This window comes from Rattus norvegicus, chromosome 15 (assembly GCF_036323735.1).
Source record: "Rattus norvegicus strain BN/NHsdMcwi chromosome 15, GRCr8, whole genome shotgun sequence".
NCBI classification, from domain to species: Eukaryota; Metazoa; Chordata; class Mammalia; order Rodentia; family Muridae; genus Rattus; species Rattus norvegicus.
Window position 1 is genome coordinate 36,043,966 of NC_086033.1, and position 21,692 is coordinate 36,065,657.

General features: G+C 45.9%; 1 protein-coding gene and 1 long non-coding RNA gene across 2 annotated transcripts; both read left to right on the forward strand.

Annotated features, from left to right (window-relative positions):
• The first annotated feature begins 6,334 nt into the window (after window positions 1-6,334).
• LOC134482228 (uncharacterized) lies at window positions 6,335-7,447 on the forward strand. Its single transcript, XR_010058262.1, has 2 exons — window positions 6,335-6,600; window positions 6,984-7,447. It is a non-coding gene; the product is annotated as an uncharacterized LOC134482228 (long non-coding RNA).
• Window positions 7,448-14,818: 7,371 nt separating this feature from the next.
• Sap18 (Sin3A associated protein 18) lies at window positions 14,819-19,124 on the forward strand. Its single transcript, NM_001033685.2, has 4 exons — window positions 14,819-14,950; window positions 15,079-15,188; window positions 18,271-18,393; window positions 18,728-19,124. The coding sequence occupies exons 1-4, from the start codon at window positions 14,822-14,824 to the stop codon at window positions 18,882-18,884; spliced, it is 519 nt and encodes a 172-aa protein (NP_001028857.2). The 5' UTR covers window positions 14,819-14,821; the 3' UTR covers window positions 18,885-19,124.
• The last annotated feature ends 2,568 nt before the right edge of the window (window positions 19,125-21,692 follow it).

Below are 21,692 nucleotides of genomic sequence, written 5' to 3' on the forward strand. Positions count from 1 at the left end.
ACCTCTGAGCCTTCCAAGGGGCTCCCTCCTCTGTTCTGTACCGGCCACCTCAGCACCTGGATGAACCTCTAAAGCCACTAGGCAGCTTTGTAACCACCCTGGAGCCTCTCCCAAGTCTTGGCCCAAGTAAAAATAAAGCTTTTTGAAACAGAAAAATAAGAAGTCATGGAACGACTAGGGATACGAGGATCATACTTAGATATAATAAAGGCAACTTACAGCAAACCCACAGCCAACATAAATGTAAAGAGAAACTCAAAGCAATCCCATTAAAATCAGAAACAAGCATTTCCACTCTCCCCATACCTAATCAATATAGTACTCAAAGAATTAGCTAGAGCAATAAACATCCAAAAAGATCAAGTGGATTCAGATTGGAAAAGAAGTCAAAGTATCTTTATTTGAAGATGATATGACAATATATATAATTGACCCTAAAAATGCCACTGGGAAACTTCTGTAGCTGATAAGCACTTTCAGCAAAATAGTAGGATACAAAATTAGCCCATACGCATCAACAGCCTTGCCTTCCAGTTTGAACCTGTGCCTGGAGCAGACCTGAGGCACTGATTCTGCACCCACTCCTGCAAAAATCAATAGCTTTCCTATACAGGTAACAAACAGATGGAGAAAGAAATCAGGATAACACTACCTTTCACGATAGCCTTAAAAAAATCTTGTGGTAACTCTAACCAAGCAAGTGGTAGGCTTGTATGATAAAAATTTTACGACAGTGAAGAAAGAAATTGAAGAAGTTATCAGAGGATGGAAAGATCTCCCACATTCATAGATCAGTTGGTTTAATATTGTGAAAATGGCCGTTCTAAAGCAATCTACAGATTCAAGGCACTCCCCATCAAAATTCCAACACAATTCTGCAAAGAAACCAAAAAGATTATTTTCAACTTCATATGGAAACAAAGAATTTAGAAGAGATGAATGAATCCTGGATGACAAAGAACTCCTGGAGGCATCGCTGTCCCCATTGCACGTTGTCTTACAGAGCTATAGTAGTAAAAGCAGAGTGGCCTTGACATGTCGGTGGACATAAATCCACATACTATGAACACCTGATTTTTGTCAAAAAGCCAGAAATACACACTCAGTAAAAGGCGGTGTCGTCAGTAAACAGTGATGATCAAATTAGATGACTGGATGTAGAAGAATGGATCCATGGTTATCGAAAAACTCACATTCCAAAGTGATCAAGGACCTCAACATAAAGCTGGGTACCATGGATCTGAAAGCAGTAAAACTGGGGCATAGCCTTGACCTCACTGGTACAGGGAGACTTTCTGAGCAGGACACCGTTAGCACAGCGCTAAGACCGACAGTGAATAACTGAGACCTTATGGAACCGAAAAGCTTCTGTAAGGTAAAGCACACTGCCATTCAGAAATAATGGTGGCCTACAGACTTGGAAAAGTTCTTTCCCATTACGTACTCAATACAGAGTTAATATCTAAAACATGAGAAGAATAAGAACAACAAAACCAATACTGGTGGGGGAAGCCTCAACCCATTCAGGGAAAGCATCTACAAACACTAGGAGGTATTCATAATCATATTTTCCTGACTTAACTTCTGTGAAATCGATCTCCCAATAAACCCCAGGTTGTTCTCCCCTAGGTCTCTTGCCCTGTTTGCTCTTGGCTGCATAAGCATTTATTTGCTGACATGCCTTACACTGTTCTACTGTCTCTCTGGCTAAAAATGTAAGGTCTGTTACATATACCTAAATCCCTTGACTGCTTGGATGAGCTTCTTAACCCCTAAATGAGTGCATTTGTCCAAGTGAGTCTTTTGCTTGTTCTCTGGGGAGTATAGTTTTCCCCCCTTGAGTGCACCATTGTCCTTCCTCCCTTAAGTAATAGGTGGTGGGGTGGCTAGCAGTTTGGGCCTTATTTTCTGCTGTATATTCTAAGTCCCTTAGTCCAATCCCATTTCCCAGCGGGTGTCTCTTGAAGGCCCATAACCAGGATAGGCTCCTGCATAGCCACTTCTCGAGCCACTTGATCTGCCTGGTTATTGCCCCGGGCCACTGAGTCTCTTCCCTTCTGATGTCCTGGGCATCACAGTTGCTGGCTTCATCAGGGCATCCAAGAGATCCAATTTTTCCTTCTTGTTTCTTATTTCCTTTTCCTCTGATGTGAGCAATCCCCTCTCTTGTTATATAGCCCTGTGGACGTGGGCTGTGGCAAAGGTTTATCTGCTATCTGTGTAGATGTTAATTTTCTTGTTGGCCCCAAGCTCCAAGGCTTTGGTGAGGGCAGTTAGCTCCACTTTCTGAGCTGAGGTGCTGGGGGGCGGGGTAGAGGTTCAGCCCAGAGACATTTGTGCCACCCACCACGGCAGCACCCACTTGTCTCTGACCTTCATGGAAAAAACTGCTCCCATCTGTAAACCAGGTAGCTTCGGCTCCCAGCAGGGGTCCATTGGAGAGGTCTTTCCTCCACCCATGGGCTTCTACCAGTATTTCTTAACTCGTGCTGTGGTGGCTCAAGTTTGGGATCAGTCATCAAGGTGGCCGGACTGAGCCCAACCAGTGGAGAATCTAGTCCACCTCAGCTGACTGGCTGGGCCATCCTCTGGGTCTCTCCTTTTAAACGTAAAGTATCCTTGACTTTGGGGCACCATGGGCAGGCAGAAGAAAGCATCTTTCTAGTCTAAAACCGTGTACCAAATTCTGGAAGGTGACAAAGAACTCAACAGAGTGTAAGGGTTGGGCACAGTAGGATGGATGTCAGCCACTCGACGGTTTACCTCTTGTAAGTCCTGGACTGGGTGATAATTGTTAGTGCCTGACTTCTTAACTGGCAGGAGAGGTGTTCCAGGTCCAATGGCGTTAAGCAATACCCCAAGCTGGAGGAGCCGGGATGTGTGGCTTAACTCCTCTCATGCCTCCTGGGTCATACGGTATTGTCTGAGAGACACTGAGGTAGCCTGCACCTTGAGTTCTACACCACAGGGGGATGACATTTTGCTTTGCCCATCTCCGCCACTTCTGCCCAGGCTGACAAGAATGTTTCCAACCACCAAGTCAAGTCCTGGTTTTGCATAAAGTTGGTTTCAAATAATTTATACTCATCATCTAGTCTGATAGTCAGAATATATATGGGCTCTCCTTTGGGGCCAGATAGCTGCTGCCCATCGGGCAGGAAGTGTATCTGGGCCTCCATCTTGGAGAATAAGTCTCACCCCAACAGAGGGTAGGGACAGTCTGGGATGACCGTAAATGAATGGGATACCCGGCCCATCCCTAGGTCCACTGTTTGGGTTGTCCATAAATACATTTTGGTGCCAGTGGCTCCTTGGACCCAAGACTTTTTCTTGGAGGAGGACCGAGTGTTGAGCCCCTGTGTCCACCAAGAATTGAGTGGGTTTCCCCTCCACTCAGAGTTACCATGGGTTTGGGGAAGGTCCAAACCCCATCCTCCCTAATCACTGTCTCCCCCCCTGGGCTAACACCTTCACCTTTTGGGGGCACTTTTCCCCAGGCCTAGAATTTCCCACCCCTGGCTTCCATTTGCTAGGGAACTCTCGGGCCCAGTGGCCCCTCTTCTCTCAATATGCCACTGGTCCCTTTCAAGGGGTTTTCTGTCTCTCTTTGGTTGGAGTCTCTCTTCTGTGCTTTCCCTAACTACTGTAGCCAAGATTCTCTGTAAATTCCTTTCCTGTCAATTTCCTTTTTTCATCTCCCTTTCATCTTCTTCCTTTCTCTTTCTCTGCTCTTTCTCCTCCTCTGTCTCCATGTTAGACTTTCTCAGCAACTGGCACTAAATTCCTCAATGACTTATCCTGTAGTCCGTCTAGCCTCTGAAGCTTTTTCCTGCTATCTCTACTAGCCTGGTCTGTAAAAGCCATAGTCACAGTAGCTTTGTGCTCCTCACTGCTGGGATCATAGTGTGTATATTGGCAGAATGCCTCCATGAGCCACTCTAGAAAGGCTGAGCCACTCATCTGGTCCCTGCTTAACCTCACGTACCTTGGTGGGTGGTCGTGCAGCTCCCTTGAGACCTGCCCACAATGCTCTGGCAGTAGACCTTCAGTTGCTTCTTACCTTCTGCCATATTAAAATCCCAGCCAGGTCTAGTCAGGGGAAACCGATGGTGCCCGGTGTCTGAGAAGACAGTCTTTCTGGCTTCCCCCATCTCTCTCTCTCTCTCTCTCTCTCTCTCTCTCTCTCTCTCTCTCTCTCACTCTCACTCTCATTGTTGGATGTCATCCCAGGTGGGCTGATGAGTAAATAAAACAGTCTGAGATTAATCAGCCCCTTGGGGTTATCTGAAAAGGGGGCTGTTGGGTTTCCCAGTTGTACAAGTCAGCTGAGGAGAAAGGCCAACATTGAGTAGCCTGACTGCCATCCTCATCTATGGGCCTGAGGCTCAGAGGGGGAGGGCCACTGTTGTATTGGGTAAAGTGGCCTTTTGCTCTGGTTCCCCATGGCTAGTCCCAGTTCTGAGGGTCCCTCCCCACCCTCCTCCCTTGCTGGGGCCAGAGGAGGGGAGGGTAAAGGGATGCTGGATGAGAGCTCAAGGGAGATCCTTGAGGAGGGGCCGTGGGAACTGGGGCCATGGTTGGGGAATAAGAGGGTGGAGGATCCGTCAGTAGCAGATCAAAGGGTCCTGGAGGATGTTGCTCTTTACAGACTTGGTCTCTACGGAGTTCTTCTCCCCAGGTCCTGCAAGTCTCGGAGACAAAAAGTCTTTTATCCAAGACATGGGAGTCCTCCACTAGATCCTTCCAGGTAACTATATAGGGCACTTGGTTTGGGTGTCCGAGGGATCCTGGTCTAAAGACTCTTCTACTGCTCTGATCACATGCAAATCAAGGGTCCCTACGGGTGGCCACCCTACTCTGAAGGTGGGCCATTCGGAGGAGCAGAGAGGAACTAATCTGCCCTTCCTTACTACTACTGACAAGTTTTCTCTTTCCCCAACTTCCCTCCAGTGGTTAAGTAGGGTGTTTAATGGGGTAGATTCAGTCTGTCCCATGTCCAAAAATAACCGTCAGTCCAAATCCAAGAACACAGAGGACAATCAACACACAGACAGCTCGCCCCTGCCACAAGCACAGAAACCAGGTTATAGCAAGACTTGGTCAGCTCCTGCCGATACTGTGTTTTGCTGTTTCCAAAAGGAGCAGAGTCCTCCCTACTCCCTCCCCACTCCTCCTCTTCCTTCTTTAAATTGAACTTGTTACTCATCTTGAGCTTGGAGCAGCTTCTAGTTAGTTGGCTTTTCGCCCCCAAACCAAGAGAAGTTTGCCATCGAGTCTTACTAAAAACTATGCAGTATGTCTGCAATAAATCCACTTTCGTTTTTATACCACTGAGAGCACCGAGACTCGTCTCAAAACTGAGGAACGTGAAGATTGTTTTTTTTTGTTTTTTGTTTTTTTTTGGTTCTTTTTTTTCGGAGCTGGGGACTGAACCCAGGGCCTTGTGCTTCCTAGGCAAGCGCTCTGCCACTGAGCTAAATCCCCAACCCCAAGATTGTTTTTCATTACAAAATGTATCAATGAAATATTAGCAAATCACCAGACCCAGATGGGAGCTTTGTGATGGAAGGGACTTGGCCAGATGCCTCCTCTCTGCTCTGGCTCCCCCAGTAAGTGTTGATTTCTATGACTCTGTTCTCCGCAGCCCCCTCCCTTCAGCTCCTTCAACTTCAGAGTAACTGCAAAGTCTGACTGGGGAGGACCCGGGTGTGCTTTCCAAGGTGCCCAGGTTCCGGAGTAAATCTCAGTGGAGTCTTAGTCCTGACCCTCTGAGCCACACATGAGCTCTGTTAGCAGCCTGGAGAGCCTGTGGACTCCCTTCACTTCCGAATCTGGGAGCAGCTGTGCAGCGCTGGCCTGGGGTGTGTGAGGTCATAGGTTCAACACTAAGCAACAACCACAGAAAACTAATAGTAATTTATGAGAAAAAAAATTTTTTTTGGTTCTTTTTTTCGGAGCTGGGGACCGAACCCAGGGCCTTGCGCGAGAAAATTTTAGTTGTGTATGATGGCACATACCTGTAATCTCAGCACTTAAGAGGCTGAGAGAGGAGAATGGCCACAAGACCATACATTCTGCTGAGTTGTACAATTTCCAGTACTGACCTAGGCTCTTGTCTCCAAAAAAAAAAAAAAAAAAAAAGGAAAAATTTTAAAATTAAAAAAAAATTTAATTTAACTTAAATTAAACACACTTGATCATAAAGGGAACCAGTTTTACTGAAACACAGTGTGATCTGGTTCTGTGATCGAGTATAAACACGCATGCGTGCATCAGGCTCTGACGGCAGATCTGACGTGCTCAGTGGTCTGCAGCAGCCATGGCTGTCCGTAGCATTCCAAGAACGATGGCAACAGTTGTCATGTCATGGGACAGTGCCTAGAACTTCTATGGAAACCCCAGTGCTACCAAGATAGTCACACAAAAAAGAAAACCAGTTTTAATGGGAAGTTAGATAAAATAAAGACGCAGTTTTCACCAATTCGCAAGCCCGCTGGTGCTCTCTCCACTTGAGATTCAAAAGAACCTCTCACCTGGACCCCTGTTTCTCCGAAGAGGATTTCGAGAGCTCAGGAGTTCAGGATGGGCTTTAGTACCACAGTGAGACTCCCACATCACAAATAAAGAGGGGGTGAAGGGAAGGAAAAATTACAAAGAAGGATGGAAAGACAGAAAAGGGAGGAAAGGAGGGAGGGACAGAGGTGGGGAAAAGGGAAAAGGCGGTTAGGCGGGGGTGAGGGTGGGGGTGGGGGGTGGCTGGGAGGGCAATTAAAAAGAACCTGGACTCGTATTGACACTGTTTTAGTTTCTTTCCCTGTTGCTGTGATGAACTACTTAAAGGCAAAAGGGTTTCTTTTAGCCCCCAGTTCCAGTTTGCTGTCCACCATTGCAAAGAAGGGAAGGCAGAGGCAGCCTGAAGCCGCTGACACATCATGTGAAACGCACTGCCGCACTGGTTGGCTAACATCTTTTTTTTTTTTAAGACAGGGTCTTCCTAAGTAGGTGTGTCTGGCCTGAAACTTACAAGGCAAAGCAGGCGAGCCTTGAACTAGACATCTGCCTGCCTCTACCTTTCAAATGTTGGGATGAAAGGCATTTGCGATCTCGGCCAGCGCTTTCTTCACACCTATGCAGTCCACAGTCCTCCGCACTGGGGATGAATGGTGCCACTCGAAAGGTATGGGTGGTCCCATGTCAATTAATGTGACCAAGATAATGGGCCTCCAGCATGTCCAGAGACATCCCCAGTGATTCCAACCTCCGTCAAGCTGTGTAAGTGCTTTGAGAGTTCAGGCCATTTCAAGTTTCCCCCTCTCTGCTCCTTGCTTATCGTTATGGCGTTCCTCTACTTTTCCTGCCTCCACACCTGCCTCGTGCCACCATGCTTCTCTGCTGTGGTGAGCTTTTATCCCTCACCGTAACCCCAAATAAATGCTTTCTGCAATAAGTCGGTTTGGTTGTTTAATCATAGCATAGAGAAGGAATATACCTGATGATTTGAGTTTGATGTCCAGGACAGGGAGAAATCTCTCTCTCTCTCTCTCTCTCTCTCTCTCTCTCTCTGGCTCTCTCTCTTTCTCTCTCGCTCTCGCTCTCGCTCTCCCTCCATCCCCCACCCCCCAGAAAGCTTGTTTCTGACTTCCATGTGCACACCATAGCACATGCTGCACACACACATAAATAAACCCATGGAAAAACTAACAATGAAGGACTCTGGGAAAACAAAAACAATAGTGTAGTCAAGCGGACCTTGCAGAGGCAGCCTCTAAGCATCATGGTAAAAGGAGAAGTGGCTGCTGAGAGCTCCCAGTGTCTCAGACATGGAGGTGTCCTCAAAGCTGAGAAGAAGAGCAGGCTAAGCTCCTCTCAGAAAGAGGCTGTGTCCCTTATAACCAGGGAGCTTCCTTGGAGGGTAACTAAGGTGAACAGAGGAGCATCTCGCAGAGCTGTACCCTGTCAGCACACTGTCTTCAACTTGTGACCCAAATCTTCTCAGACAGCCTTGATAAAGTTAGGGGAAGTTTTGTTGTTCAGAGAGTGTGGGTAGGAATGGCAGCCAACACCTGTAATCCCAGCGTTGGGAAGGTGAGGCTGAGGACAGAGGGTTTGAGGCAAGGCTGAGCTACAAAGCAAGCTCTGCCTCAAAACAGCAGAATTAAGATGGTCATGTGGTGGAGGTGGAGGCAACAGGGAGAGAATCTGTAAATCCCTGGCCAGCGGGGAAAAATAGCGTATTTATGGAGAAAACGAAAGGAAGGAAGGAAGGAAGGGAGGGAGGGAGGGAGGGAGGGAGGGAGGAAGGAAGCATGTGCATGTCTTCCTCATTGTGTCATGATAAAAATTTCATAAATTCTATGTTCCTGAAACCAGGCCCAGGAAGATGGCTCAGTGGGTAAAGATGTTTGTCACCAAGCCTCATCCCCAGGAGCCACGTGATAGAAGGACAGGGTAGACTTTCATAAGTTGTCCTCTGACTTCTGACTTCCACAAGCATGCCATGGAGTGCACGTGTGCGTGCACACATAACACATACACACACACACACACACACACACACCACACATACTACACACACACCACACACCACACACCACACCACACACCACACATCAACACACACACACACACACACACACACACACACACACACACACACACACACACACATCATACACACCAAAGAGAGACAGACAGACAGACACCCAGAGATGAGAAAGACAGAAATGTTTAAAAAAAAAAGGAATTTCATAAACCCATCATTTCACAACTGTGGTCCCCCAAATAAACAGGTTGCACTTCTGACCCCACTAATTCAGAGTATGAAGGTTTTCTCACTCCCAGTCCACCTCAGTTGCTTCAAGACTGGGGTCGACAGTAACACCATACAATTATCTCCGGTTACAGGTCCCTCTCAGACAAGGTCAGAAGCCAGCTGTGGCTGGTATCATCAGCAATGCTGCTGTCCTGAGGTTGGAAGACAAAAATGGGGACATTAGAGAAAGAGTTAGTTGGGCAGAGATGCACACACCTTTAGTCCCAGCACTCAGGAGTCAAAGGCAAGCAGACCTTTGTGAGTTTGAGGCCAGCCTGGTCTACAGAACATGTTCCCAGAAAGCCAAGGCTACACAGAGAAACCTTGTCTCAAAGAAGCCAGAAAAAGAGAGAGGGAAGGAGGGAAAGAGAGAGGGAGAGAGGGAGAGAGGGAGAGAGGGAGAGAGGGAGAGAGGGAGAGAGGGAGAGGTTGCCGCTTATCTAACCTGAAATCATTAGCAAGCAGAGCCAGGACCCATCGTGGATGTCAGAACTATAATCTGGCTGATCTTGCCCTGTGCTGCCCTGTGCATTCCTCTATGATAGGAGGGCTTGGGCCAAGCAGGAGGGATGAGCTGGAATTTTTCCTTATGCCCAGTTGCAGGGAAGTTGAGAGAGATTTAAGGTGATGTCAAGAAGTTCTGGGATAAAGTTCAAAGTGTCTATTGGCCAAACAAACACATTAAAAATGTTTAAGTTGGGGCTGGAGAGATGGTTCAGCAGTTAAGAGCACTGACTGCTCTTCCAGAGGTCCTGAGTTCAATTCGCAGCCATCTGTAATTGGACCCGATGCCCTCTTCTGGTGTGTCTGTAGACAGCCACAGTGTACTCATATATACACAGTCCACACGGGCAACGACAACACCTGGGTAACAGGGGATCCAGCCAATAGATGAGGCAAAAAGAGCGAGACCACGAGGATCATGTATCTCTTGTCTATGCAGAGACAGCTGTGGGTCATCAGTACAGAAGAAGGCGAGTGGACATGACCTGCTTATGTGCACCCAACACCATGGCAACTCTTGTTTCTTTTTCTTTTTCTTTTTCTTTTTTTTTTCGGAGCTGGGGACCGAACCCAGGGCCTTGCGCCTGCTAGGCAAGCGCTCTACCACTGAGCTAAATCCCCAACCCCTCACCATGACAACTCTTGTCCCAAAGTTCAAACTTAAATCTGATCTTGCTTTTTAATTTAATAACCAATTTCTAGCAAGTTTATGGAAGAGAGGAAAGTTGCTAAGGGATACTTAAGCAGACTGCACTCCACAAGCATTCCTCTCTCTCTCTCTCTCTCTCTCTCTCTCTCTCTCTCGTTTTTATTTGTTGATGCTTGGTTTCTTTTGAAATGGTCTTTCCACGTAGGTCTGGCAGTTCCTATGTCATCTTGAACTTGTGACAATCCTCCTGCTGCAGCTCCCTGAACATGGGTAGCATCCATGTATCACCATTTCAATGGATTTAATGCCCTCTTCTGGGTCCTGAGAGGACCTGCACGCCTCTGGTATACACTCACACATATAACCATAAATCATTTTTTAAATCTTAAAATACTTTTTAATGAATAAAAGTGATATAAAAAGGAACTTAGGGTTAAAAAAAAAACAAGGTCAGTTGAACTGCATGCTATACATGATATTCCATCAATAACAAACAAAGATATATCAAATAATAATAAACAAAAATAAAAAGAGGGAGCTGGAGAGATGACTCAGTGGTTAAGAGCACCGACTGCTCTTCCAGAGGTCCTGAGTTCAGTTCCCAGCAAACACATGGTGGCTCACAACCATCTGTAATGTGATCCGATGCCCTCTTCTGGTGTATCTGAAGACAGCTACAGTGTACTTATGTATAATAAATAAATAAATACTTCTTTGAAATAAATAAATAAAAAGAGGATCTCGACCAGGACAGTCTGCTGAAGGGTTACGGTCTGGTGAGTCATGTCCCAAGTAAAAGTTTGTTGTTGAAATAGTCATGGCCATGTCAAGGACCCCAGAGCCACAGATCCATGGAGGACTGGAAAAGCCTTCCTTCTGGGTAAAGCCCAGAGACAACCAGCAGAGCTTTTTTTAGCGACCAAATGCAAGCATTGATAGTGTGTGCAGAAAGTGCCCGCATAGTTTTCTCTCCCCAGGTACTTACAGCCTGCTCCTCTACAGAGCCTGCTCCTACCTAAACCTGTCTCCTCCACCCAGCTGCACACCACAAACCCCGCCTCCTCGTCTGGCTGGGTGCGTAGCCTTGTCTTTCTGTTCCACTTTATGAAGGCCCAAGCTTCTGGGTGCTGCTTCCTTCTATCCGAGAGTGCAGACCACCCAGCCCTGCTGTGTCTGTCCTTCTGTCTTTTCTACATTCCTTCGCTGCTCCAGCCATGCCCAAGTCTCTGGATCCATTCTGCTTTTATGTCCCATATGTCCATTATGCTATTGTGTTACATAGTTACCTCCACAGGTCCCAGGTACCTCCATAGTTACCCAGGTCCACAGTTTATTTTAGGGTCACTCTTGGTTTTACGTATTCTAATGGCCTGGACAAATGTATGATGACAGGGACCCATCATTTTGGGGTCAGACGGGGCAGTCCCACTGTGCTTAACCTGTGTCCATCAGTCTTAGTTAGGGTTTTACTGCTGTGAACAGACACCGTGACCAAGGCAAGTTTTCTTTTTTAAAAAAAAGTTATTTATTTATTTTCATATGAGTACACTATAGCCATCCACAGACACACCAGAAGAGGGCATCAGATCCCATTACAGATGGTTGTGAGCCACCATGTGGTTGCTGGGAATTGAACTCTGGACCTTTGGAAGAGCAGTCAGTGCTCTTAACCTCTGAGCCATCTCTCTAGCCCAAGGCAAGTGTTATAAGGACAACATTTAATTGGGGCTGGCTTACAGGTTCAGAGGTTCAGTCCATTAACATCAAGGCGGGAACATGGCAGCATCCAGGCAGACCTGGTGCAGGAGGAGCTGAGAGCTCTACATCTTCATCTGAAGGCTGCTAGATGAATACTGACTTCCAGGAAGCTAGGAGGATTGTCTTAAAGCCCATAGTGACACACATCTACTCCAACAAGGCCACACCTTTAAATAGTGCCACCACTCCCTTGACCAAGCTTATACAAACCATCACATTCCACTCCCTGGCCCCCATACATTTGTTCAAACACATGAGTCTATGGGGGCCATACCTAAACATAACATAATAAAAAAGCACATTTAATCCAACTTCCAAAGTCCCCATAGTCTATAGCAGTCTCAATAACGTTAAAGGTCCAAAGTTCAAGGTCTCTTCTGGGATTCATCCAATCACTTAACCGTAATCCCCAAAGCAAGACAGGAAACCAGCTGGGCAAACTCCAAACTCTGCATCTCCATGTCTGATGTCAAAGAAGCCTTCAGGGCTCCAACCCCCTTTTCATCTTTGTTGACTGCAACAAACTTCTTCTCCTGGGCTGGTTCCACTTCCTGTTAGCAACATTTCTCAGGAGATATCCTATGGCTCTGGCATCTCAAAAATCTTGGAGTCTTTAAGGCAGCTTCAATGTTACAGCTTCTTGTTCCAATGCCTGGGATCCACACATGCTCTTCTGAGCTCCTCCAAAGGGCTGGTGTCACATGTCTAGCATGTCCTCTGTAGCACTCTAAGCTCAGGATGATCCATTCTACTGCCACTGCTGTTCTTGGTGGTCATTCCATGGTACTGGCATCTCCAGTACTCTGGGGTCTTCTGCTACAGCTAGGCTTCACCAATAGCCTCTCATGGGCTCTCTTCATGGGACTGAGCCACAAATCCTTTGCCTGATCCCTTCAGTCCTGGGCTGTCAACTACAACTGAGGCTGCACCTTCACCAATGACCTTCCCTGGCCTCTCACAGTGCCAAGCCTCAGCTGCTCTTCATGACCCCTTCATGCCTTCAAAACCAGTATCACCTGGGTAATTCTTACACATTACCAAGTCCAGCTGCAGCACGAGGTACAACCTTGGCTATCTCTGGAACACAGCTTCTTTGTGCTCCCAGAAAACACCTCCCAGAAGATTTCACCTCAGTGATGCTGGTCTCTTCTTAATCACACTAATTTCTTAGCTCCAGCTCACCAGCGTCAGTTGTCCTAGTGGTCCCTTCTATTCTGGACTCTAAAGCCAGGGCCACATGGCCCAAGCTGCTGAGTTCTGCTGCTTCCTGGGGCTGGAACATCCTCCCCCAGGTCCCCTTGTTCTATTATTTCTGTTTTCCAACTCTCTCACTGCCTATGCTTGGCTTTCCTGGAACTAGCTCTGTAGATCGACTGAGAGATCTGGGTGGCTCTGTCTCCTGTGATGCTGGGATTAAATGTATGGTCCACCATATCTGGAGTTAAGCTTTTCTTCACTAGTTTGTCCCAGGCTGGCCTAGAACTCAGAGATGTTTGGCTTTGTCTCCTGGGACTAAAGGTATGTACAACCATGTCTGGTTCTAAACTTAGCTGGGTAGGATCATGCCCCCCAAACCCCCTAATCTGCTATTTCCTAGAATAGGATTCAGCTCTATTTCACTTCCTGGTGCCCCTTTAATACCATATATTTTATATTTTTCCTTTCTAAGCTTGCTATGCTTGCTTAAAACACTCTTCAAGAGACTTAAACAGAGAACAAAGTGTCTGCTGGGCTTTTTTGAGACTTTCTTTGTCAATGCAATTAACACATTTCTCTTTACCTCAGACTCAGGTAAATGCTTCAGACAGGGCAAAAAGCAGCCACATCCTTCACCAAAATACCACAAAAGCAGAGAACTGTTACCTGGTCCTCTGTAAGAATAGCAAGTGAAGACTATTCTCATGACACCTCTGAATATTCTCCTAGCAAAGATTGTCTCTAGAGTCTAAGCAGCAAGAAGGGATTGTAAGGACTATCAAATAACCCTAGAGAATCCGAAGTGTGTGTTCAGCTTGCCTTCTCACCAGAGCACAGAAGTGTCAAGGCCTATAACCACTATCGTCAGTTCTATCTTTTGTCCATACGCTACATCCGACTTGTTTTTAAAGCAATCTGTTAAAAGCAGTCACCAGATCTTTAACAAACTCTATGGATCAGTAGTGAGATTCAGAACATTATGTGCGTATTGTTAGTTTAGATTCTTTTTTAAAGCGACTGCTTTAAAATGGAGCTGTGGGGTTAATGTTTTACTCTCTATAGCATATTGTGAAGGTTTTGTTTTGTTTTGTTTTTTTTCCTATCAGTCTTTCCCACTAGTACTTTTTTAGGTTTTGTTTTTGTCTTGAAACAGGCTCTTTCTACATAGCCCTGACTGTCCTGACACTCTGTAGACCAGGTTGGCCTTGAACTCACAGAGATCCACCTGTCCTGCCTCCAGAATGCTGGGGTTAAAGGAATGTACCACCACGCAACTGGGTTTGCTTCTCTTGTATTTCGCTTTACGTAAAAAGAGCCCAGTTCATCACAGCCCCAAAACAGATGGTTTCACCCCATCACCTACGGAAATGGTATCATTTGGCTGCAGGCCTTGCAGTACCTGTCTACCTTAGCGGTCCATATAAAATCAGTCCAGTCGGTTTGTCATCACTATGACTACCTTGTTCATATTTTTACATGTCGTGTGAATATTCTTAAGCTTTTCGTCTTCGCTACACATTTTCATCATTACGCATGAAAATGTCACGTTACGCTTACTTGGACAGTGAACGTGTAAGAAAACAAGACTTGGGGTTGGGGATTTAGCTCAGTGGTAGAGCGCTTGCCTAGCTAGCGCAAGCGCAAGGCCCTGGGTTCGGTCCCCAGCTCCGAAAAAAAGAAGAAAAAAAAAAAAAAAAACAAAACAAGTTTCCCCCCCCCCCACAGACGCCTGTAGACCATTGCGCATGCGTCCGTCCCGCCCCTCTCCCAGGGCAACACGTACGCGCCGGCGCGCGTGTGGCCACACACATAAGAAAGTGCGCTTGCGCCGAGCGACGCCCCGCCCTGCCACTCGTCCGCTATAAAATCTCGCTCCTTTCCTCGCGAGAGACGACTAGCTCATGCTCGCCGCAGGGGTCGGAGGTCAGGGCGAGCGTCTCCCGGGCCGAAGGAGGAAGATGGCGGTGGAATCGCGCGTTACCCAGGAGGAAATTAAGAAGGAGCCGGAGAAGCCGATCGACCGCGAGAAGGTGCGGGTCGCGGGCGGCTGCGGAGCAGAGGCGGCGGGCCGGCTGGCGGGCGGGCGGGCGCGGCCTGCGGACGGGTGGGCGGGAAGGCCAAATGGCGCGCCAGAGGCTGACTCCCCGCTTCTTTCCAGACCTGCCCGCTGCTGCTGCGGGTCTTCACCACCAACAACGGCCGCCACCACCGAATGGACGAGTTCTCCCGCGGGAACGTGCCTTCGAGCGAGCTGCAGATCTACACCTGGTGAGCCGCGCGGGCCCGGCGCCTTGCGGGCTGCGCCCTCAGGGACTGACAGGGCGGCCTTACTCGCCGTGTAACGCATTTAGGAGTGGGGTGAAACGTTAGGTTACAGTGAACTCACCGGTCTTGCTCTCACCGTGTGGCCTCCTGGTACAGAATGATACGTAGTTTAAAATGCGGCAGAGAAGATGGTAGATGACTGGGAGTCGGCTGTTGAGTATATTATGTTCTCGGAGCGTAGGCAATAGGAAGCCTCAAGTCTGGTAGCACCAAAATATTAAAAAGCACCATCACACCCGAGTCCTTTCTGCTCCGGCCCTCGGTGTAAACGCGTTTGGTGTGTGCTCAGTGAAAACGGCTGTCCAAGTGTTTTATCTCCGAGTACCTGCCTTGCTGCCCACTCAGCTAGGACCGTTACCCGCTTGTCCTTCGTATTGTGTCCGGTTGACACTGATGGCTTTGGGAAAGCAGCAAAGGCTAACTTTAATATATTTTTGTTGTTGTTGTTGTTGCGGTGGTAAGATATACAACACATAATTGGCCACTTAAAACTTTTGAAGGTTTTCTTTTTTCTTTTTTTTTCTCGGAGCTGGGGACCGAACCCAGGGCCTTGCGCTTGCTAGGCAAGTGCTCTACCACTGAGCTAAATCCCCAACCTCGAAGGTCTTCTTCTTAAACCTTTTCACACACTTCACAACCAGGAACTCTGCACCTTTTAAGCAAACGGTAATTTCCTATTGCAAGCGGACCTCTTGAGTTTGAGGCCAGTCAGACTCGAAGAGTCCTTGTCTCAGAAAACAGACAAACAACCCCACCCCAGCCCCAAAACACGAGCTAGTGGTTGAATTTATAAGGGAGAACTTTTAACAGCCTGATGTAAGCCACTTTCTCAATACTACAATTCTCTGTATCTCAACAAATAAGTTTTGCAGCTTGCCAGGACTTTCCTTACATCTCGATGATATCAAGAACTGCTTTTCTATAAGGTGAGCTCAGCTTTCCAGAGAGGGTTATCTGTTTGGAGAGATTGTTCCAGAGCCACATGGATGTCAAAATCTTGGAACGGTAAAGTTTTTTACTTTAAAGACTGTTGTAGTGTTTATTGTCCACACCCTACAGCATCTGCTCTTGGGACTCTCCCTGTGAGAGCCAGCCCTCTGCCAGGGCAACCCAGTCTAGAAAAGCTTCTTTACTTTAAAAGTTGCCTCAAAAGAAACTCAGAATTATATCACTCCAGAGTTTATGCCAGCATTGACATTCACTAGGGGCAAAATGCAAAACGTGAGAGTTAATTGTGGAATAGAATAGGAATTCTGGCTAAGTAAAATTTAGCTGCATAATTACATAAGAAAGTAACTGTCAAAAAAAAAAAAAAAAAAAGAAAGTAACTGTCTTTTTCTCTGAAGTTTTACAACTTATTTGGTTCCACAATGAACTACATACAGTTCTGAAAAAATAAGATTTTACTTGAACTATGCATACTGTGAACTATATATTTTTGTGTCAGTTTTGGTATTATATCTTTCAAATTTTAACTTATTTTTATGTCTATGGACATGGGTGTTTTACTTTCATACATATGTGTGTGCACATATAAACGCCTGGTGTCTACTGAGGTCAGAAGTGGGTGTCAGATCTCTGGAGCTGGAGTTACAAATGGTCGTGAGCTTCGATGTTGGTGCTTGGAGTTGAACTCAGTGCTCCTGTGTCTGAGAGATTGCGTTTTGTCACAGGGATAGTGAGAAATACCTATCTGAAAGGTCCTCCTGGGTATTTTCACTCGTGTGCTGAGTAGGCTGGCGTGGAGATACGCTGTTCACAGCAAACATGCAGTGGGCTCTGCGGTTCTCTCCTTGGTTCAGTCCCATCAGTGTTCTCATTCTGAAGTGTCTTTCTAGGTTCTACTGTTTTTCCCAGCGCTTGGCACAGAACTGTTTCAGGTTTATACTTTGCATTCCACTTACCTCCTGTTGTTGGCAACACCAGTGTAACCGTGAACTAGGCTAAAGGTTTACATTTTCAGTTACTTTGCTCTAGATTGTGCTGTATAAGCACGAGGGCCTATATTTAGTTTTGAGTTCATATGTGTATTTTTAAGTTAATAATGACTTAAGTTGTAAAAGCAGCCTGAAGTTTGTCTTAAAATTTCATGTCCTTGGCTTTAGGATTCAGTCATTTAAAAAAAAAAAAAACTTTTTTTTTTTTTTTGTAAAACATTTTGTTGTTTCTATTGTTATTTTGTGTTGTATGTGAATTGTGTAAGTGCCATACCCCTTAGTCAGAGGACATCTTTTGGAATATTTCTCTCCACGTTTACTTGAGAGTTTTGGGGATTGAACTCAGGACAGTCGGCGACTACCTGCTGAGCCATCTCACTGGCACATTTGTTTTGGGTGTATATGTGGCCTATGGGAGTGGAGGTCAGAGGACAGTTTGGGAGGCAGTTGTCAGGCTGTCAGCAAGCACTTCCGCCCATAAGCAGCCGACTTGCCTTGCCTCCATCATTAAGATTCTGAGAGAAGACATTACATATCCTTATGAAGATGCTGTCCCAGCACATTGGTCCTAGGATGCATTCCACTTTTAGATGCCGAAATGTATGGCAGAGCGTGTACCTTAGAAGATAGTTTATTTTGTGTAGTTGAATAATTTGGACTGAGCCAGATGATGTTATGTAGTCTCGGAACAAGGCATGTGGGGCTCTCCTTAAGCCCTTGTAGCAGGATTCTGTAATTTATTAATGTTTTTCCACACTGCGGACAGCAGGGGAAATATTCAAAGCAATTTTTCTTTGTTGTTATTAGGGGTGTGTATGTGTGTATTTGCGCACATGCCATGAGATGCTTGAGGAAGGTCAGAAGACAACTGTGGAAGTTGGTTCTCTCCTTTTGACCCTTTCTGGGTTGACACAGGTGCCAGGACTGTGCAGCAGACTGACTGCTCTGCTAGGCCATCTTGCCAGCCACAAGTCATACAGTGTGAATCACTGGGCTACGAACGACTCAAGGACATACAACTTGCTTGTTTTTAATGCCCCTGCTACACTAGTGTTTATTAATCATAATTATCTCTTCAAAAACTTCAGGATGGATGCAACCTTGAAAGAACTGACTAGTTTAGTAAAGGAAGTCTACCCAGAAGCCAGAAAGAAGGGCACGCACTTCAATTTTGCAATTGTTTTTATGGATCTTAAAAGACCTGGATATCGGTAGGTGACTTGTGACGTGAATTCCTGTTATTTCTGCATTTTGCGAGTCAGGTTCCCTCCCCTAGTAGCGCACATATATTCTCTTTCTGATACGATGCGCGGTGCTAGTATTACAGGCACATGTCACCGTGCCTGGCTTTGGGATAATCCCTTTAGCGTCTGTCTTTAGTGGCAGTAGTGGTGTCTGTATAGGCTTATATTCAGATCTGGCTTAACTTGAATATAGTGCTTAAACTCTGGATTCATCATGGGAAATCATCTTGTTCTTTATATAGTCTGTACTGTTCTGTTGATGCAGTGCTAGTCCATTAACTGTTGGCTTTCTTTCCTGCAGAGTTAAAGAGATTGGCAGCACCATGTCTGGCAGGAAGGGCACTGATGACTCCATGACCCTGCAGTCACAGAAGTTCCAAATAGGGGATTATTTGGACATAGCCATCACGCCTCCAAATCGGGCACCACCTTCGTCAGGGAGGATGAGACCGTACTGAATTTTATTGACTTTCTTGAAGTTATTTTTCAGCCAGTTTGTAAAATAAACTTACTTAATCCTTTCCTCCCCCGGACTTTGCCATTAAGCCTTTAAATGTTCAATGAATTGTAACATTTATTTAGGAATTAGAATTGGATGTACTTTGGTATATTAAAGAAAGTCCATATGTTTTAAGCCCTTCTGTAAAATATGAAGAAAAAAGTGCTCTTAGCATTCTGTATAAAGCAGTACTGTGAAATACATGTGTTCATTTAGCCCAGGTGTAAAAGGTAATTGAGGCAGGAGTCTCACTTGATAATGGAGGGTTTTTATTAAGCAGTAGCGGGCATTTTTGAAGTCCTAATAAGGCAGAATAAGAAAGCCATGGAGTGATATAAAATGGTGAATATGTTTGTGGCATTAGACTATAGGCCTATGGGAATAAGGCAAGTTGGTTATCTTGTGTTGGAAACGTTTGACTCACTTAAGTGACCCATGGTAAAGTAGATGGCAGGGGCTGGAGAGATGGCTCAGAACTTAAGAACACCTGTTGCTCTTACAGAGGAACCAGGTCTGTTCCCAGCATCTGTACTCTTTTTTCCCAGCTCACAACTCTGTGTAACTCCAGTCCTAAGGGACCTGATCCCCTCTCCTCCTCTGGGCACCAGGTATGCATATAGTGAAGGGAGGAAATGAATCCAAACTTAGCTGAGTGCAGCTTAACCTCAAGCTGAGAATGGAAATACATCCTGTCAAGTGCTGGACACCTCACTGGAGAGTTGTGAAAGCTACATATTTGCAATAGGCTTTAAAATAGTGCGTAACAGGGCAAAGGGGGATGGCTGAACCAGTAGTCATCAACAGTAACATGTTTCAGTATCACATGTGCAATGTGCATGCCAGCACATGCACCTGAAGGGAGGGCGAGTGGAAGGGTCAGAGTGAGTGGAAAGCTATCAAAGCTCTTTGATAGGAAGAACTAGATGTTTCTGAAGTTTCTGTTCCTGGCTTGTGTGGGACAGCTGTGCCACACTGCTAAGCACTATCTTAACAAAACCTCCACACCTGAGGTGCAGTGGTGATCCCTCTCCACTGGAAAGGTGAGGCTGCTTGGTGAGCTCATGATGGTCATTAGGGACAAGTGACCCTGACTCCAATCTTAACACATGACTGGTCTCCACCGTGAAGGTGGTGTAGAACAGCACAGTGACTGTCTATCAATGCCTCTGACTTCTAGGGTTGACAGGTAAACTTGTGTATTTACTTTATTCTATTTATTTATTATTTATTGACCAGGTAATCAGTCTCTGAGGATAAAATCATAGATTCTTTTCTTCTTCCAGATAAGGAAATTCATAGGGGCAGTAAGCTAAAACCCAAGCATAATCGAAATAAAATTGCATTTATTTTGGAGGAAGGGGAGTGTGGAGGTCAGGTCAACTTTTGTGAGTTGGTTCTCTGCTTCCACTAATTTGAGTACCAAGAATGAAACTCAGGTTGTTATGCTTGATAGAGTAGACCCCTTCACTGAGCCATCTCACTGGCCCAAAGAGCATCTTAACATTCAGGGTTTTTTCTATTGTTACTTTGTGAGTGTTTGCCTGCATATATGTGCACTGTGTCTGCATGGTCCCAAAGGTCAGAAGGTGTTGTCAGGCCCCCAGAACTGGCATTACAGATAACTGTAAGTCTCCATGTGGATCCTGGGAATGGAACGGAGTCCTTGGTGTAAGTATCAAGTGCTCTCTGTAGCTCTTGTTTATGAGACAGGGCCTCCCACTTTGTAGACCATGCTGGCCTAGAATTCACATTTCTGACTTGCCTTTGCTTTCTATATTGGGATTAAAGGTAAGATAGGGCCATGCCCAGGCCAAAGAGCACTTTTAATATTAAACATTTAGAAAGTCACATTAATTAGGGAAAATCTTTAGCTTGAGAATGTTAGATAATCATTATGTGAAAAGATGCTGTGGTGATATGCAGAGCCTTATATTTTGTCAAGACAGGGTTTCTCTGTAGCTCTGTCTGTACTGGAACTCAAATGCTAGCCCAAGCTGGCCTTGATTCAGAGATCACCTGCCTCTTGCCTCCCCAGTGCTGGAATTAAAGGCATGAGCCACCCCTGCCCAGCTGCAGAGCCTTCCAAGTGTGGGAGTCAGTGGAGTGGGGAACTGCACAGAAGTTTCTAGTGAGCACTAGTTTCCAAAGAGGGACACACACGCCTGTCCTTTACTCTGCACCATAGGTCGCTCCTATCTCCTAACCCTAGTCAACTGCTTTCAAGTTTCCAAGGAAAAAAGGGTCTTTTCATACTCCTGAAATTCCTGACCATCCAGCTATTGGGCTTATAGATCTAGTTGTACTCAACTAAAATAATTTAAATGTGAATGAGGTGAACTTTCAGAGAAATTGTCTGTTTAAGAAACTTGTAGTGTTCCTGGTTCACTTCACTCAAGTTTTTCATCACTGGTGGCACAACAGGTGCCAAGGACTTAAAGATCAGATAGAGCCTCTCAAAAATATCTTACAGCAAGGATGGCAAGAATGTACAGATGCTTATGACAAGTGTCATGAAAAGGATAACTGCTGGGGCTGGAGAGATGGCTCAGCGGTTAAGAGCACCCGACTCTCTTCTAGAGGTCCTGAGTTCAATTCCCAGCACCACATGGAGGCTCACAACCATCTGTAATAAGATCTGATGCCCTCTTCTGGTGTGTCTGAAGACAGCTACAGTGTACTTATAATAAATAAATAAATAAGTAAATAAATATTAATAAATAAATAGAAGGATAACTGCTGAAACCACGCAGTACAGTTCTGGAGATGG

Bases quoted from the DNA above. Each gene is read 5' to 3' on its own strand.
- Sap18 (NM_001033685.2), top strand. From the start codon at position 14,822: ATGCTCGCCGCAGGGGTCGGAGGTCAGGGCGAGCGTCTCCCGGGCCGA. The intron at 14,951-15,078 runs GTGCGGGTCGCG...GCTTCTTTCCAG, and splicing joins AGCCGATCGACCGCGAGAAG to ACCTGCCCGCTGCTGCTGCG. The intron at 15,189-18,270 runs GTGAGCCGCGCG...CAAAAACTTCAG, and splicing joins GAGCTGCAGATCTACACCTG to GATGGATGCAACCTTGAAAG.